This window comes from Gorilla gorilla, chromosome 19 (assembly GCF_029281585.2).
Source record: "Gorilla gorilla gorilla isolate KB3781 chromosome 19, NHGRI_mGorGor1-v2.1_pri, whole genome shotgun sequence".
NCBI lineage: Eukaryota > Metazoa > Chordata > Mammalia > Primates > Hominidae > Gorilla > Gorilla gorilla.
This window is the reverse complement of record NC_073243.2, coordinates 95,223,589-95,241,431: the sequence shown is the minus strand read 5'-3', so window position 1 is coordinate 95,241,431 and position 17,843 is coordinate 95,223,589. Positions and strand designations below refer to the sequence as shown.

Here is a 17,843-nt window from a genome sequence, read left to right as displayed (position 1 = left end):
CCAGAGGAAGGATAAGACTGACGAGGGGAAGTCTCAGGCAGGAAGAGCCTGGGAGTTCCAGGAAGAGAATCTAACAGGGGCACAGAAGGCCGGGCTTCTGCACAGGCAGTTACAGCCAGCGCAGAGGGGCTCTAACCCAGGCACTGCAGCTTAAACCACGCAGTCCAGACCTATGGACACTGGCATCAAACTCGGTACGGCCTCTGTCCCCTCAGGGACAAGCCTGGGACAGGAATGCACCCACAGGAATAGCTAAAGGGCCCAGCGGTAAGGTTCAGGGGCTTCATAAGCCCACTCAAACCCAAGCCTGTGTCATCCTCACATAACCCTCAATGACAGGCCTTCAGCTATCCAAGGCCATGTGCTGTGAGCTGGCCTTGGTGTTATCTCCCCACTAAATTGCAAGCTTTGAGGCTAGGGATAATGCTGTAAACTTCTTCCAAATCCCCCTTAAAATGGAGCCAAGTTCGAGGCAGGAACTTTCTAAATAAACGCTTGTTGCTATGGGATGGCTAAGATGGAGAGAAAGGTACAAAGGTTAAAGTTCCCAGAGCTTTCACTTCTTTTACTTTAAAACATCCCTGTTAGAGGGATTATGATATCTGACCTTTGAAAACACGTTAATTTTAAAAACTGGTGTTCAGAAAGATTCAATTATTATCAATACAGAGCCAAAGAGGAGGTTAGTGAAGAAAAGGGGGGATCAACTCTAACTCGACTATTCTGGGTGCTTTTATTTATTTATTTTTTATCAGTTTCTACCCCATTTCAGTAGAAGATGCCAAAAGCTACAAAAAAATATATATTTTCCTGGTTTCTGACAAAGTTCTCAGATAAAAAGACCAGTCCCCAAGGAGAAAAAGCTAACATTACTCCTTAGCAAAGAATGGCAGCCTCTCTACCTGGTGATGAGCCACTTGCCAGCAACCCATGGAACCTGACAGCTCAGAACAGAAAGTCAACAAATAATGAAACATCCAGACGCCAGCAGGCGGAAAATGCCACAGGAGTCCCTCCTCAATGATATGACTCAAAGGAGAGTACCTGGCTGGATGTGGAGGCTCATGCCTGTCATCCCAACACGTTGGAAGGCCCAGGAGGGAGGATCACTTGAGCCCAGGAGTTCAAGACCAGCCTGTGCAACATAGCAATGTTTTATAAATTTAAAAAAATAAAAAAACTTAAAAATTAACCAAGTGCAGTGGCTCACACCTATAGTCCTATATATTATATACTGTAGTACTATATATATACTCAGGCGAGAGGATCACTGGAGCCCAGGAGTTAGTTAGAGGCTGCAGTGAACAGCGATCATGTCACTGCATTCCAGCCCAGGAGACAAAGTGAGACCCTGTCTCTAAAAAACAAAAAAACCAACAACAACAAAAAAAGGAGGACACATATGGTGGGCAGAATAATGGCTCCTCCCGCAAAGACATCCATCCACACTCATCCCAGAGCCTGTGACTAGATAATGTCACATGACAAAGGGGCTCTGCACAGGTAATTATGGTTATGAAGCCTGAGATGGGGAGATCATCCAGGGAGGCCCAATCTAATCATGTGAGGCTTTAAAAGCAGACAGCCTTTCTTGGCTGCAGTCAGAGAGAGAGAAAGAAGACAGCGGAGGAGAAGGAGGAAAGATTTGAAGCCATGAGAGGGAAACAATACATGGTTACTGGCACTGAAGATGAAGAAAAGGAACCACAGATCAGGAGACCAGGGAATGTGAGCGGCCTCTAGAAGCTGGGAACAGCCCTCAGGTGACAGTCAGCAAGAAAACAAGGACCTCAGTCCTCCAACCGCAAGTATCAGCCAACGACACAATGAGCAGGAAACGGATCCTCCCCTAGAGCATCTGGAAACAGACGTAGCCCTGCTGACACCTTGATTTCTGCTGGTGAGACCTATGGGACTTTCAACCTACAGAACTGTAATCTTTATTTTATTTATTATTTTTTTTCCTGAGACAGAGTCTCGCTCTGTCACCCAGGCTGGAGTGCAGTGCGCGATCTCGGCTCACTGCAAGCTCCGCCTCCCGGGTTCACACCATTTTCCTGCCTCAGCCTCCCGAGTACCTAGGACTACAGGTGCCCGCCACCACGCCCAGCTAATTTTTTGTACTTTTTTTTAGTGGAGACGGGGTTTCACCATGTTAGCCAGGATGGTCTCGATCTCCTGACCTCGTGATCCGCCCGCCTCGGCCTCCCAAAGTGCTGGGATTACAGGCGTTAGCCACCGTGCCTGGCCGTTTTGTTCTTTTAAGTTGGTACACTTATGGTAATTGGTTATCCAGCAAAAGAAAACTAATGCAACATCTCTGGAACAATTCAAGTCATTTTATTTTTTTTCTCTTTTAAAGATATAGACAGGCATTGCTCCGAGCCAGGATCAAATGCGGAGAAGCAGTGGCTGTTCTGACAGGTGGCGGTCTTGTCTCGATGTGAGCGGAGTCCAACAGACGCTGACATCTCCGGTGAATGGCTTCAATGATAATTAAAAAAGATCATGGTGGCTGCTTTATGGATAATATACAATTTTGCAAGCCTCAAACAGAAGGTCTACAATGGCATAATTAACTGAACTGAACTGCAAATTGGATGCATAAAAGTCCTGCGGGTTTCCCCTTAGAAAGGAAGAATATGACCTTATTCCAAGACCAAGATCTTATTCATAGTATGTATTGGCAATTTAGCTGTCAGGTTTAACATTATTATCCTGAAAAGAGGAAAATAAATAAAAAATTTTTTAAAAGGGTCTGCCTTTTAAACCCTTGTGTAGTTTTTTTTTCCTTCTAATTTACTTACTTTTTCTTGACTATTGAAAATGTACAATAACAACTTGTGTCTAGGTGGGCATGCTGGCACATGCCTGTAATCCCAGGTACTCAGGAGGCTAAGGCAGGAGGATCACTTTAGCTCAGGAGTTTGAGTCTAGCCTGGGCAACATAGCAAGACACTATTACAAAAAAAAAACAAACTTGTGTTTTTTCTCTAATGACAGCAAAGTATGAGTTTCAAAATATAGATTGAGCATCCCTTGTGTGAAATGCCTGGGACACAAAGTGTTGTGGATTTCAGTATTTTTTGGATTTTGGAATATTTGCATACTATGTACTGGTTAAGCATAATTTAAATTAAATTCAAAATCCAAAATATTCCCAATGAGCATTTCCTTTCAGCATCACATCAGCATGCAAAATGTCTTGGATTTTGAAGCATTGTGGATTTGGAGTTTTTGGATTAGGTATATTCAACCTATCTGCACCTACAAGAGACATACGCCAATAAAAAATTTTAAAATCCAGGTTCACATTTTATCAACTACAAGACTATTTGTAATACGAATGGCATTTATTTTATAAACATTTATTGCACAACTACCAGGTGCCTGGCAGTGTCCTTGGCTCCAGGAATACAAAATAAGTCCTTGACAAACCTAGCAAAGAAACTGCTATGTAAACAAATAATTACGCGACAGTGTCAAATATTTAATAATAACAACACACACACAGTGCAGCGGCCATGTGGATACCTATGCAGTGGTATTCTATGGGAAAGAGGTAGTTCACTGGTCATCTACAAGGGGATCTTTGAGATGGTAACAGAGAAATAAATGCACGTTATGCCAGCTCATGCAAAACACAGAATGCATCGCCACTTTCACACCAACATGTATAAACATTACCTTTTCTGAACATATGGAAAATATTTTAATCTAAAGACTGAGGACAAGCTAGCTCAGCAAGTCAGAGGACTACAGCATGATTGAATTTCTCTGGACAGGGCTGTTTGAAAACATTTGGCAAACATTAGGTCGATTTGACAAAAATGACACTTTCACGGTGTAAAAAAAAAAAAAGAAAAGGGCGGGGCACAGTGGCTCATGCCTGTAATCCCAGCACTTTGGGAGGCCGAGGCGGGCAGATCACAAGGTCAGGAGATCGAGACCATCCTGACCAACATGGTGACCTCGTCTCTACTGAAAATACAAAAATTAGCTGGGCGTGGTAGCGCACACCTGTAGTCCCAGCTACTCGGGAGGCTGAGGCAGGAGAATCACTTGAACCCAGGAGGTGGAGCCTGCAGTGAGCCAAGATAGTGCCAGTGCACTCCAGCCTGGTGACAGAGCGAGACTCTGTCTCAAAAAAAAAAAAAAAAAAAAGGCAAATACACTCTTTTTTTTTTTTTTTAACTGAGGAAAATTTAGCAGTTTAAACCCATAAATATCTAATTCTTTCTCTTTCCCAGCTCCTTTCTCAGTCTAAGGGTAGATAAATTGGAAAAACCTGAATATTAAGCATGCCTTGAGTTTCAATTAGCACCTACTATCCATTTTAAGGCTGATTTTTCTTTTTTTTTTTTTTTTTGAGATGGAGTCTTGCTGTCGCCTGGTTGGTGTGTAGTGGTGCGATCTTAGCTCACTGCAAACTCCGCCTCCCAGGTTCAAGCGATTCTCCTGCCTCAGGCCCCCGAGTAGCTGGGATTACAGGCGCGCGCCACCACGCCCAGCTAACTTTTGTATTTTTAGTAGAGACGGGGATTCACCATGTTGGCCAGGATGGTCCGATCTCTTGATCTCGTGATCCGCCCGTCTCAGCCTCCCAAAGTGCTGGGATTACAGGTGTGAGCCACCGCACCTAGCCTTTTTTTTTTGAGACGGAATTTCGCTCTGTCGCCCAGGCCAGAGTGCAGTGGCGCGATCTTGGCTCACTGCAACCTCTGCCTCCCGGGTTCAAGCGATTCTCCTGCCTCAGCCTCCTGAGTAGCCGGGATTACAGGCATGCGCCACCATGCCCGGCTAGTTTTTGTATTTTTAGTAGAGACGGGATTTCACCATGTTGGTCAGGCTTGTCTCAAACTCCGGACCTCGTGATCCCCCCACCTCAGCCTCACAAAGTGCTGGGATTACAGGTGTGAGCCACAGCACCTGGCAAAGGCTACTTTATTATTAATCATAATCACAAACATATTGGCAAAGAGAAATGTAACTCCTAAAGAATAAAAATGACTAAAAGATCAAGAGTTTTTAAAGTATTATAATTTTGGCTTAAAAACTATATAAATTTGAGCTGGACAAGAGAAATAAACATACATAACCAGTTGCCTTTAGTTTCCTATAAAGACTTGCAAACAGGCAGATGGAAAAGGGGAGAAAATCTGCAGGTCAACTGATCTTGACAGATAATGCAGTATCTGTACTTTCATGTCAAAAATTTATAACAAGTGATTCTTAAATATCACTTTATAATAGAGGTATAGTCACATTTCATAGAAGTTGAGAGAAAAATGTGCATGACCACTTTTTATGTATTTCTCCATTCAAAATAGCAAACAGGAATCCCACAACTTAGAAAGATGGGTTCCCTTGAATGCAAGTTATCACCCTAGGGTGGGCTTCAGAGCCAGAAAAATGACTGAAAATCCACAGAAAGAGAAAAATCCAGAGAAGACAGCTTAAGCTCAAGTACTCATGCCTACAAGTCAACATTTTCCCTCGGTGAGTCTAACAACTCCGTGACTTCTTTCCGTGGCAGAACACTTAGAAACTGAACACAACACAGCGTATTCACAAGCAGCAAGGTCAAACTACCTCGATGTGCAGAAGGCCCTTCCACAGAAAGTAAATCCCCACTAATAAAACCTAGGCAATAAACTCTAGGAAAACATGATTTTTGACCCAGTTTCTACTGTGGTAAATCCCTTGAAAACATAATTTTACTTAGATTAACAAGAATTCTCAAAAGGCAAGAAATACTCTCTGAAAACAAAAATAAGCATTCCCTCAAACGTGAGGATCTTTTTAAAGGAATTACAAGTGGAACTTACATATATTTGATTTCTCTTATACCGCTGGAATAAGTTATACATGATGGAGCCGCCATGGAGCTCTGTCAAGGACGCCATGTCATCCACGCCCTCCTCGTTCGTGGGGTGCATAGCAGTCACCTTCTGGTGGGTAATTGTGCTCTGCTTGTAAGTGAATACCTGAGGGAGGGAGAGGAATTCAATTATTTCATTATCAGCAGTAAGTGATTTTTCACACGAGTTTCCCAAACTGACAATACAATCTCGGTATAATTTCAGGAAAAAGATTCTAAATTGGACAATAAAAAATATATTGCAAAAATCTTTTTCATTTTATGTCACCTATCTCTCTCTCTCTCTGTGTGTGTGTGTGTATGTGTGTGTGTGTATGTATGTGTGTGTGTGTGTGTGTGTGTATATATATATATATATCTTTGTTGTTGTTGTTGTTGTTTTGAGGCATGATTTCACTCTGTTACCCAGGCTGGAGTGCAGTGGCATGATTATAGCTCACTGCAGCCTCCACCTCTGAGGCTCAAGTGATCCTCCCACCTCAGCCTCCCGAGTAGCTGGGACTACAGGCGTGTGCCACCAGCCAGCTAATTTTTGCATTTTTTTTTTTTTTTAGATACAGGGTTTTGTCATGTTGCCCAGGCTGGTCTCAAACCCCTGGGCTCAAGCAATCCACCTGTCTTGGCCCCCCAAAAGTGCTGGGATTACAGGCATGCGCCACAGAGCCCAGCTGTCACCTATGTATTTCTAAAAGAAGCAATTATTTTGACCATTGCTATTAGATGTTCCTAAAAGATATTAGTTCAAGTATGAACCATCTTTTGGGAGTCACAGAAATTATAAACTTATAGTTCACTTCTCTGCATTATTTCTCCATTTGATATAAATCAGTAACAATTAAGAAACTTTCTAAGTTTTAGAAAGTAATTTGGTTTCCCTATATAATGTTTCATATTGAATCACATAATTTCAAAGCTCTATAATAGTTATTCCATTTAATTATTAATTTAAGTACTTTAAATATGGTATACGTTCATATTGATTAAATAGTCTATGTATCTTTTCAAAGACTGGAACCCATCATCACAGGAATATTTAGAAAATCTCCTTGGACAATATTCCCTTTCAACCAGGATATACAGCATTTGTGTACTCTCTCGGCAGAACAAATGCATTCTGATTTAAAATAAAATTGGTTTTTTTGTTTGCTCAAGAACCTATCTTCTTTAAAATTCCTAGAACAGCAATGAGCGCTACAGACATGTTATAGCATGTACGTAAGGTGACTCTGGTACCGTCAGATTGCTGAATTTGCATGGATTTCTAATGTCTCCTCAGTGCTCTTCGTTCTAAGTGATTTGGTTCAGGATTAACCACATCACATTAAGCTCCATCTGTTGACCAAAGCTTGACCAGCTTTACAAACTCAAGCAATAACAAAACCATTTGATTGCGGAGTTCCACTCTGTATTTACTCATTTACTACAGTTGGTAGTTTTTAAATACTTGGATCACAATCCTCCTTTAAGTAAAACAAAAACATCAAGAGATTTAAAAAAAAAAAGGATGTTAAATAACATGAAAAGTGCTCAGCCTTCAGACACGCACAAACTGGCATGTGCATGTGTGCACACAAAACAATTTTCTGCAATCATATGTGTGGAATGTTTTTATTGGAGAGGCTATTTTTAGATACTGACTGGCTGCCTACATGGCAACAAACGGTATGTTATTGCAAAGGAGAATGACACACTAAGAAATGCAAAAGTACCAATCCAATGGTTTTCATGAGCCATGACAAATGGCATGTTTCATTTTTCTAGAGAAAAATCACAACTTCAGCAGTAGCATTTCTGCCACATGAACCACAAGAGTTGGTCGAGCCAGTCCTGAGAACTGCTCGAGGCCAAGATAGGGACCCACCCGTCTCTTATGAAGAAAAGCCGCTGTCCCCAGCTGCTTCCTGGGCTCAGACATCCACCAGGAGAGGAGACAGTCCTAGTGGCCCCATCTCATGGTAAGGTGGCCAACCCCGCCACATGAGCCCCACAGGGCTGGCAGAGGCCTGGGGCCACCTAGGGAGCAGGGTAGAAGTGCTTCGCACCCAGAAGGCACAAGGACATTCAAGAGTGAAGAAACACGTAGACCCTTCATTTTAAGTCATCAACACCATGGAAAAAAGTTAAGAAACAGAAACTTAGGCCAGAGTCAAAGCAGCCTTGGGGCAACCTAGAAATTCCCAGAAGTTAAATAGCTAGAATGCCCTGCCTTCCCCTAGCACGCCCCATCCCCATGATGCCAATCCAGGCACGTTTTCAGAAGAGCTACAACCAGACAGGTACTTGCGTCTTCCAAAGAAAGTGCCGACCAGGGTGGGGCAGAAACAGAACTTGCCTGCTGGTCAACTCTCGGCCAACCAGGTAGTATAAAGAAGGGCCCATGCCACCTGCCAGCTCCCGGCACACACCTGAGGTCTCATCTCACTCTGCTGACTCAAGGCTCCTGCCAGCGCAACTCGAGTTCCCTTCCCAAATTTTCTTCTAAGCAAGAAGACAGGGCACTGAAGCCAGCACAACTATCTCCCTCTCCAGCCCCTGCAAACTCACCAACAGCAAGTCCTTCTCAACGTGAAAACAAACAGCTTCTACCAACTGTCACTCTAGGTATACTGAGAAATCCAGATTTTGAAGATTTAGAATATTATAATTTTTACTTGTATTTATAGATACATATTCTGCTTTCTGGAAATAATCATACATAATACTTAAGACACTACAAAACACAGACACTAATTATATTTTACATATATGTAATATACACATACATATTACATATAATGTGTATGGTATATATTTCACACATATAAAATATCTTATATGTAATACATATATCTTATATGTATTTTACATCTATAAAACATCTTATATATTATATATTATACATCTATACATATAAAACATCTTATATATATTATATAAGATCTTATATCTTAAGATACCTTATATCCTAATATATTATGTAAGATGTTTACATACATATATGTATAATATATAAGATGTTTTATATACGTATAATGTATAATATATAATATATAAGATGTTTTATATAAGTATAATGTATAATATATAATATATAAAATGTTTTGTATATGTATGTATATATATGTATAAAATATCTATATAAGGTATATATATAAAATGACTTAATGTTTACATCCTATGTAATTATCTTGCTGTTCCTGGTGCATCAAAAAAGACAATGAAATGTGTACATCCTATGTGTACATCCTATGTGTACATCCTATGTACACATTTCATTGTCTTTTTTGATGCACCAGGAACAGCAAAATCATGTATAGCCCAAGTGAACAGTTCAGAGCTGGAAACCATCACTGAAAAATAGGGCTATAACCTGTAAACTAGAGTTCCCCACCTTCATACATTTGACTTCCTTTCCTCCTATTTTCTTTTTTTTTTTTGAGATGGAGTCTCGCTCTGTCACCCAGGCTGGAGTGCAATGGCGCGATCTTGGCTCACTGCAACCTCCACCTCCCAGGTTTATGCCATTCTCCTGCGTCAGCCTCCCGAGTAGCTGGGACTACAGGTGCCCACCACCACGCCTGGCTAATTTTTTGTATTTTTAGTAGAGATGGGGTTTCACTGTGTTAGCCAGGATGGTCTCGATCTCCTGACCTCGTGATCCACCTGCCTCGGCCTCCCAAAGTGTTGGGATTACAGGCGTGAGCCACCGCACCCGGCCCCTTTCCTCCTATTTTCAGGAGCACATTATGCATGCCCATTCCAGGGGTGGAAAAATCAAGAGAACTAGAACCATTCCTTCTCAGGACCACAGGAAGACAGAATCATGACGGGAGACAATAGCTACATGAATAGAACAGAAGGCTAGGAAGAGGGGAAAAAAAAAAGCATTATGTCAAGATACAGGACTGCAGCTGCTCAAAACAATGTGTATTTCAAAAAAAAAAGAGAGAATAGTAGAGAAAAATGTATTTGTGGAGGAAAAGCAAGGACACACCATCCATTCAGAGGTGGGCTCAAGTTGGTAAAGACCTTAGAACATTGTCTGGCATTCACAAGGTGCTAAATAAGGATCAGATACATTTAGAAATTTGGAGAGAGCATCAGGAAGAATAGCTAATGGATGCTGGGCTTAAGACCTAGGTGATGGGATGGCGTGTGCGGCAAGCCACCATGGCACACATTTACCTACGTGACAAACTAAACTTAAAATAAAAGTTGGGAAAAAAAAACGAGTCAAGCAAATAATTCCTATGAGGAAAAAATTTTAGAAATTTAGAAAATCACTCATTCAAGCAAATTTTTAAACACTGTTTGGCTGGTGTGTTCTAGGCATTGGGGATCGAGCTTACATTCCAATTCAAGGGAAGAAAATAAAAAACAAATATACAAGTGAATAGACAGTATCACAGGTGGTGATGGAGTCTATGAAATGTAATGAAGGTCAGGGTGGACTAAGGAGTACCTGGGAGTTATAATTACATCAGGTATTCAGGGGCAGCTTGATGGATTAATATTAAAGGAGAAACCCTAAGGAGGTGAGAAACAGAACCAGCACCCTGCGTTCTAGTATCTTAATACATTATTGGGTGAGTGAACACCTGATTTAATTTGGAAAGATTTCTTTTTTTTTTTTTTGAGACAGAGTCTCACTCTGTCACCCAGGCTGGAGTGCAGTGGCACAATCTCGGCTCACCGCAAGCTCCGCCTCCCAGGTTCAGGCCATTCTCCTGCCTCAGCCTCCCGCGTAGCTGGGACTACAGGCGCCCGCAACCACGCCCGGCTAATTTTTTGTATTTTTAGTAGAGACGGGGTTTCACTGTGTTAGCCAGGACGGTCTCGATCTCCTGACCTCGTGATCCGCCCGCCTCGGCCTCCCAAAGTGCTGGGATTACAGGCATGAGCCACCGCACCCGGCCTAATTTGGAAAGATTTCAAAGGATTAATGAGACCCACAATCTTACTGAAGAATTTCTTAAGAGAGATTCTTGAACTATCAAAAGTCACCTCTATGTGCAACAATTAGCAGGGTATTAGTCGTGCAAGGTATACAGCAGAAAAGAAAACTCTAAGTTTAAAGAACGGGATTATTGGCTGGGCTAAGTAGCTCATGCCTGTAATCCCAGCATTTTGGGAGGCTGAGGCAGCCAGCAGATCACTTGAGGCCAGGAGTTCAAGACCAGCCTGGCCAACGTGGTGAAATCTCGTCACTACTAAAAACACAAAAATTAGCCAGGCATGGTGGCACATGACGGTAATCCCAGCTAATCAAGAGGCTGAGGCATGAGAATCACTTGAACCCGGGGGGCGGATGTTGCAGTGAGCCGAGATGGCACCACTGCACTCCAGTCTGGATGACAGGGCAAGACTCCATCTGGGTGGGGGGGGAAAGTGGGGTGGGAAGGGGGATTTTTTTTTTTTTTTTTTTTTTTTTTTTTGAGACGGAGTCTCACTCTGTCGCCCAGGCTAGACTGCAGTGGCACGATCTCGGCTCACTGCAAACTCCGCCTCCAGGGTTCATGCCATTCTCCTGCCTCAGCCTCCCGAGTAGCTGGGACTACAGGTGCCTGCCACCACGCCCAGCTAATTTTTTTTGTATTTTTAGTAGAGACGGGTTTCACCATGTTAGCCACGATGGTCTTGATCTCCTGACCTCGTGATCTGCCCGCCTCGGCCTCCCAAAATGTTGGGATTACAGGCATGAGCCACTGCGCCTGGCTGGGGGCGGGGGCGGGGGCGGGGGGGGGGGCTGTTATTTTTATGGAACTTTTCCTGAAGGAAACAAGGGCCACAATACTGTAACAAGATGTTTTTCTAAAAATCACAAGTTGGAATAAACTGAGTTACTTTAATGGAGCATAAACTATGGAAAAGGAGGGAAGGAATGGGCAAAACATGGAGGATTAACAGACAAGAAATCCACTTGGATAAAATGATACCTGAGAACAAACTGTTCTGTTCTAGAAGTACAAACCGCTGGTAACATGGTGAACTGGATTGGCATGGGGGCAGAACAAAGGAAACTGATCAATACGACTGAAAACATAACTTGGAGAAGGGACTTATACACAGATTTCTTTTATTACAAGTCATTAGGAGCCCCCAGTCTTAAAACCTAACTTTTCCAACTGAAGGGAAATTAAAATGAAAAAATAAAAACCCTAATCGCTAGATGACATACAGAGTATTCTCAAGCACGGCATCTTCCTCTCACACTAGCTTGGCTTTTCTTCTAGAGTAGAGGTTCTCAATCTCCTTCCCGCCCCCGCCACTGCCGGGGACACTTGACAACACCTGGAAAGATTTTTGGTTGTTAGAATTTGGGGGAGAGGAGAAGGGTGCTACCTGGCATTAAATGGGCACAGACCGGGAATGGTGCCAAACATCAAAGTGATACCCAATACTACCCAAAACGTCAATAGTACGGTCTAGAAATGTCCTGAGATGCCAAACAACCAGATGTCTACCCAGACACTAAGTAAAAATGATGACAATAAGCCAATGCTTGTAAGTAAAACTTTTCATAAATCATAAAAACATCTTTCAGCCGGGCGCGGTGGCTCATGCTTGTAATCCCAGCACTTTGGGAGGTCAAGGCAGGGGAATCACGAGGTCAAGAGATTGAGACCAACCTGGCCAACATGGTAAAACCCCGTCTCTACTAAAAATACAAAAATTAGCTGGGCGTGGTGGCACGCGCCTGTAGTCCCAGCTACTGGCTGAGGCAGGAGAATCGCTTGAACCCGGGAGGCGGAGGGTGCAGTGAGCCAAGATCACACCACTACACACCAGACTGGGCAACGGAGCAAGACTCTGTCTCAAAGAAACAAAACAAAACAAAACAAAAAAGCTTTCAAAAACAATCGAAGAAATAAAAACATTGAATAGAGGTAAATCAAAATCAGCATGACAATATTATGTCATATTATATTCATTCGTCTTTATTTGACCCAAGTTAAGGAGGAGGAGGAGGATTTCTAGGAATTGGAGACTGCTTACATTTTTGAGATTTTCTAATTGTACTGCATTAATTATGGTCAAACAATACGGTCCACACTATCTCTGTTTCTGAGAATATTCCTTTGCTCCTTCCTGGCCCTGGATCTTGCACCTCTTCCCATGTCTGGGCAACTGTCTTCCTGCTACTCTCCTCCTTGGGGTCTCAGCTCAAATGCTATCCTCTCGGAAGACACCAGTGGTCTTGCCCAGAGGCACCCCTGCCACTCTCTTCCTTATTCTATCACGTGTGTGTCCTCATTGCTCCTTATGACACATTATAATCACTTATCCATTATCTTGTTTAAAAGCCATCACACCCCCACCCTGGAACCTCTTGGTCAGGATCTTTCACACTCTTCTGACCACGACCTACAGTAAGAAATGTTTTTCCCTGTGAACTACTGTAGTTTAACAAAAGTTTCCTAACACAACACTCAGCATCACAACGTTTGATGACTCCCTATATTTTATATCCTATTTCATTTCTTTTAAATGCCAGCTATGACCCTCTCAGTTGACTTCACATCTCACTACTCTGAGGCAGGAACCCAGCCCATCTTGTCCCCAGTGCCCAGCCCTGGCAGACTCAACAAATACTGAAGGAATGGTCCTGGCCCTCAAAATGGGTATTATACATATAGAAAGGCAGAGTGGACAGCTGGATGCAGTGGCGTATGCCGGTAATCCCAGCTATTCAGGAGGCTGAGGCATGAGAATTACTTGAGCCCAGGAGGCGGATATTGCAGTGTGCTGAGATCACGTCATTGCACTCCAGCCTGGACAAGACAGCGAGACCCTGTCTCAGAAAACAAAACCAGGCTGGGCACAGTGGCTCATACCTGTAATTCCAGCACTTTTGGAAGCCAAGGTGGGCAGATCAAGGTGGCAGGTCAGGAGTTCGAGACCAGCCTGGTCAACACGGTGAAACTCTGTCTCTACTAAAAATACAATAATTAGCCGGGCATGGTGGTGGGTGCCTGTAATCCCAGCTACTTGGGAGGCAGAGGCAAGAGAATCGCTTGAACCCGGGAGGCGGAGGTTACAGTGAGCCAAGGTTGCACCACTGCACTCCAGCCTGGGTGATATAGAACGAGACTCAGTCTCAAAAAACAAAAAATAGTAATAAAAAAAAAACACAACAAAAAAGAGTGGAATAAGAGGCAAACATGGCCTTAGAATCATTTCTAGCTGGATTGACCTCTCCTAGATCTATGCTACCTATAACTTAAGGACAACAAACAAGATTTTCATTTCTCTGGCCCAGTATTTTCTCCGTCTGTAAAATAAGGATGATGATCAGAGACAACTCATAGAATTACCATAAAAACTAAGGAAAATAATCTAGGTAAAAGTCACAGTGACTGGCATACAACAGGAACACAATAAAAGGTAGCAATTCCTATCAGGGGAACAGAATACAAAGAACAACATAGAGCATTCTATGAGGAAAAAGCAAGAGTCTCAGGGAGTGCGGCGGGAGGAGCCCAGGCTCTGAAGATGAGAAAGAACACACTCTCCAGAACAGCTCCTGTGCGGGAGGAGGGAGCGGGCAAAGGGAGGCTGTGTGTGCGTTCTCCATGTTTTATGACAACCTTGCCTGTAAGCTCTCTGATGAAAAGCTATTTGTCATAACACTCTCTTCTCCTATTTTAATCCCTTTGCACGAAGTTGGCTGGCCTCGTTTAGATTTTTCCTGGAATTCCACGTTGTTTCTGGGGATGTCACTCTCATTTTCCTCCTTTCGTGTATTGGCTCTTTAATTCATGAATCAAAGTAATGATCAATAACAAAGGTTGTTAAGACATCTGCCTCCTGACATGTGGCTGAAATGAGCAATCATGTAAACAAAAACGAGCTTATGTTCAGCTTCACTGACCCTGTGCTTTCAATGACTGGTGTACGCGTGCTTAAGCTCCATGATTATTTTGTACTGAGTAATTTATACTTTTATGGCGTTCCTTTGCAACCAAGAAGAGTCTATGGAGAAAACAATCCACCTAACTGAAAATCTGCCTTTTCCTATTGTTTTTGCTGCTTCCTCACAAGACTGGAGAAATTATTTGGGGGCAAGAAAACATCAAGTCCCCTAGAGAATTTCACTGGAATCTAATCAAAAGGAAATTCACACAGGTCTACTCTGCTAGTGTGCGGAGGAAAAAATAGCAATACTGCCCTGTTTTCAGCTCAAACTTGTCAGAGATTCGGCACTCTAGTTACTATAGCCTAGGGGTTAACATTATCTTTTTTTGTTTTTTTGGAGACGGAGTCTCACTGTCACCCAGGCTGGAATGCAGTGGCGTAGTCTCAACTCACTGCAACCTCCTCCGCCTCCTGGGTTCAAGCAATTCTCCTGGCTCAGCCTCCCGAATAGCTGGAATTACAGGCAAGCACCACCAAGTCTAGCTAATTTTTGTATTTTTAGTAGAGATGCAGTTTCACCATGATGGCCAGGCTGGTCTCGAACTCCTGTACTCAAGTGATCCGCCCACCCTGGCTTCCCAAAGTGTTGGGATTACAGGCGTGAGCCACTGCGCCCAGCCAACGTTATCTTTATATACATAACTCTTCTGCTACTTTGTTAGATAACTATGAAGTATAGATAACACAAAGATTGTTATTTTCTTTTTCAAAGACTCAAACTAGTTTGTGAAATTAAGTCCTTTAAACTGTCATCAGGTTTTCAATGCCCAGTGTATCCTTCAGGTGCCAAAACAAAATAAGAGGGCCAAGCAGAGGGAACGGGTTTATTAAGTGCCAGCTGCCTGCATCAGACATTGCTAATGTTACCTCATTTGATCCTCAGAAGGGGAGGTAATACTGATGCTCATTTTTAAAAGGATGAATTCACAGAGGATCAGAGAAGTCAGGAAACTTCCCCAACAGCACACAGCACAGGGAGAGTTCAATTTCTTGGTATCATGGGGAAGCATGCGTGGTAGAGTCAGACCTTAGAGGGCCACGTGTTCAGAGATGGCCTTTTGAATTCCAGCTCCGCCACTTCCTTACTGGCTATGAGTCCCTGGGCACATTCCTCACCCTGAATTGATGTTCGAATGTATACGGTAAAGGCATTAGTATCTCCGTGGCAGAGATGCTGAGGCTTAGATTGGTGAGGGCAGCACACAGCTCACCCCTGCCTGGCCCACTGCTGGTGCTACTGTCCCCTTAGCCCTCCACTTTGCTTGAGTTGCTCCCCTTTTAAATTGACAAGGAGAACGTAGTGTGATTACATCATGAAGATGAAGGCAAAGAGATCGCTGAGGGTGGATGCCCTGGGAATGGAGTCAAAAGCAAAGAAGGTATAATCCCAGCACTTTGGGAAGACGAGGTCAGCATTTTGGATCACCTGAGGTCAGGAGTTCAAGACCAGCCTGGCCAACATGGTGAAACCACCACCCCCCGTCTCTACTAAAAATAACAAAAGCTAGCAGGGCACGGTGTCACATGCCTGTAATCCCAGTTACTTGGGAGGCTGAGGCAGGGGAATCACTTAAACTGAGGTGCAGGTTGCAGTGAGCTGAGATTGCGCCACTGCACTCCAGCCTGGATGACAGAGAGAGACTCTGTCTCCAAAAAAAAAAAGCAGAGAATCCCAGTGACCCTTCAAAGGAGAGGGCAGGGTAGAGAGGAGGAAGGAGAAGCTGATTCTGCATCACTTTCCTGGTACACTAGGTTTGTTTTGTTTTGTTTTGTTTTGTTTTGTTTTGAGACAGGGTCTCACTCTGTCACCCAGGCTGGAGTGAACTACACAGCCTGGAACTCCTGGGCTCAAGCAGTCCTCCCGCCTCAGCCTACAGAGTTAACTGGGACTACAGGTGCACACCACCATGCCCAGCCCCAGTGTACTAGGTTTAATCTCACTCATTTATTCCATTACTTTTCATTTATTTACTCTCTTTTAAGTTTCCTCAATCACTCATGGTGGCCTGTTAGCTGGACCCTGGGAATACAATGATTAATTAAACAGCCCCTCCCTGCAAAGAGTTTACAGTCCACTGAGGGTTCTGAAAAATAGGCAATCCCGACAGTGCGGTAGGGGCTGTTATGGTAGAAATGCCCAGGGCACAATAGAGATGATCCATGTGGGACAGGTAATGGCCAGGAGGGACACAGATGCAAGGGTGACGTGGCACGGGGCATCTGTGGTTGAGCGTGGCTGCAGCAGGGGCTGACTTGGGAAGGGCCCCCTGTGCCCTGGGTGCTGCCTGGCTTCTGACCTGAAGGACATGAAAGGCACATAAGTGGTTAGGGAGGGCACAGAATCTTCTCTATCTACTCATCATCATGGACAACACTAATATCAAACACAACACCGAGACTTTCTAGAGACAAGAGATAAAGAATAAATCTCACTGCAAGATGCAATTCAACAGAAACTCCACAGGAAAGCAATCTTCTGAATCCTCTTGAGGAGCAATCGCCACAAACACTGCTGTTCCCAAAATGGAAGGTTTCTTCCTGCCGTCATGTACACAAATCGCGCACCCCCAAAAGTATCAGGGACGGTGCACACAACATCATAAAGCTGCCAGCAGACCAGTCACTGAGCGGTAAATCCTAACCATCCAGCTCAAACCTTTCTGATGGCGCCACAGGGCTGCAGGCAGGCTAACAGGATAAGTCAAGAAGTCTGAAACATCCAGGGGCTAGTGTGCCAGCAGCACATCTGCCAGTGGAGATGCCACACAACAAGCAGTGCAGACACAACGAACACACTTTCACAGTAACTACTCAGCAACCAGAAAGGCCTCGGTGATACCCAGGCCCTGACCACTCTTGGTAACTTAAGAGGAAAAAGTTAACTGCCACACAGTTAGCTCAGTTGGAAGGAACGGCTAATACACACACACACACACACACACACACACACACACACACACACACGCACACAAGAATATACTAGGATAGTTGTACATTAAGGAAAACCAGCCAGGTGCGGTGGCTCACACCTCTCATCCCAGCATTTTGAGAGGCCGAGGCAGGCAGA

The 17,843-nt window shown here is 43.6% G+C and overlaps 1 protein-coding gene and 1 pseudogene across 1 annotated transcript in view; one reads left to right on the top strand and one right to left on the bottom strand.

The window, feature by feature from the left end:
- The window catches only part of MYO10 (myosin X), a 267,318-nt gene that overhangs the window by 143,141 nt on the left and 106,334 nt on the right, over positions 1-17,843 (bottom strand). The window contains exon 3 of the mRNA XM_019013445.4: positions 5,829-5,987. Within this exon, the coding sequence (XP_018868990.2) occupies positions 5,829-5,987 (159 nt within the window). The remainder of the gene's footprint in view (positions 1-5,828; positions 5,988-17,843) is intronic.
- LOC129528058 (uncharacterized) lies at positions 969-10,685 on the top strand (annotated as a pseudogene).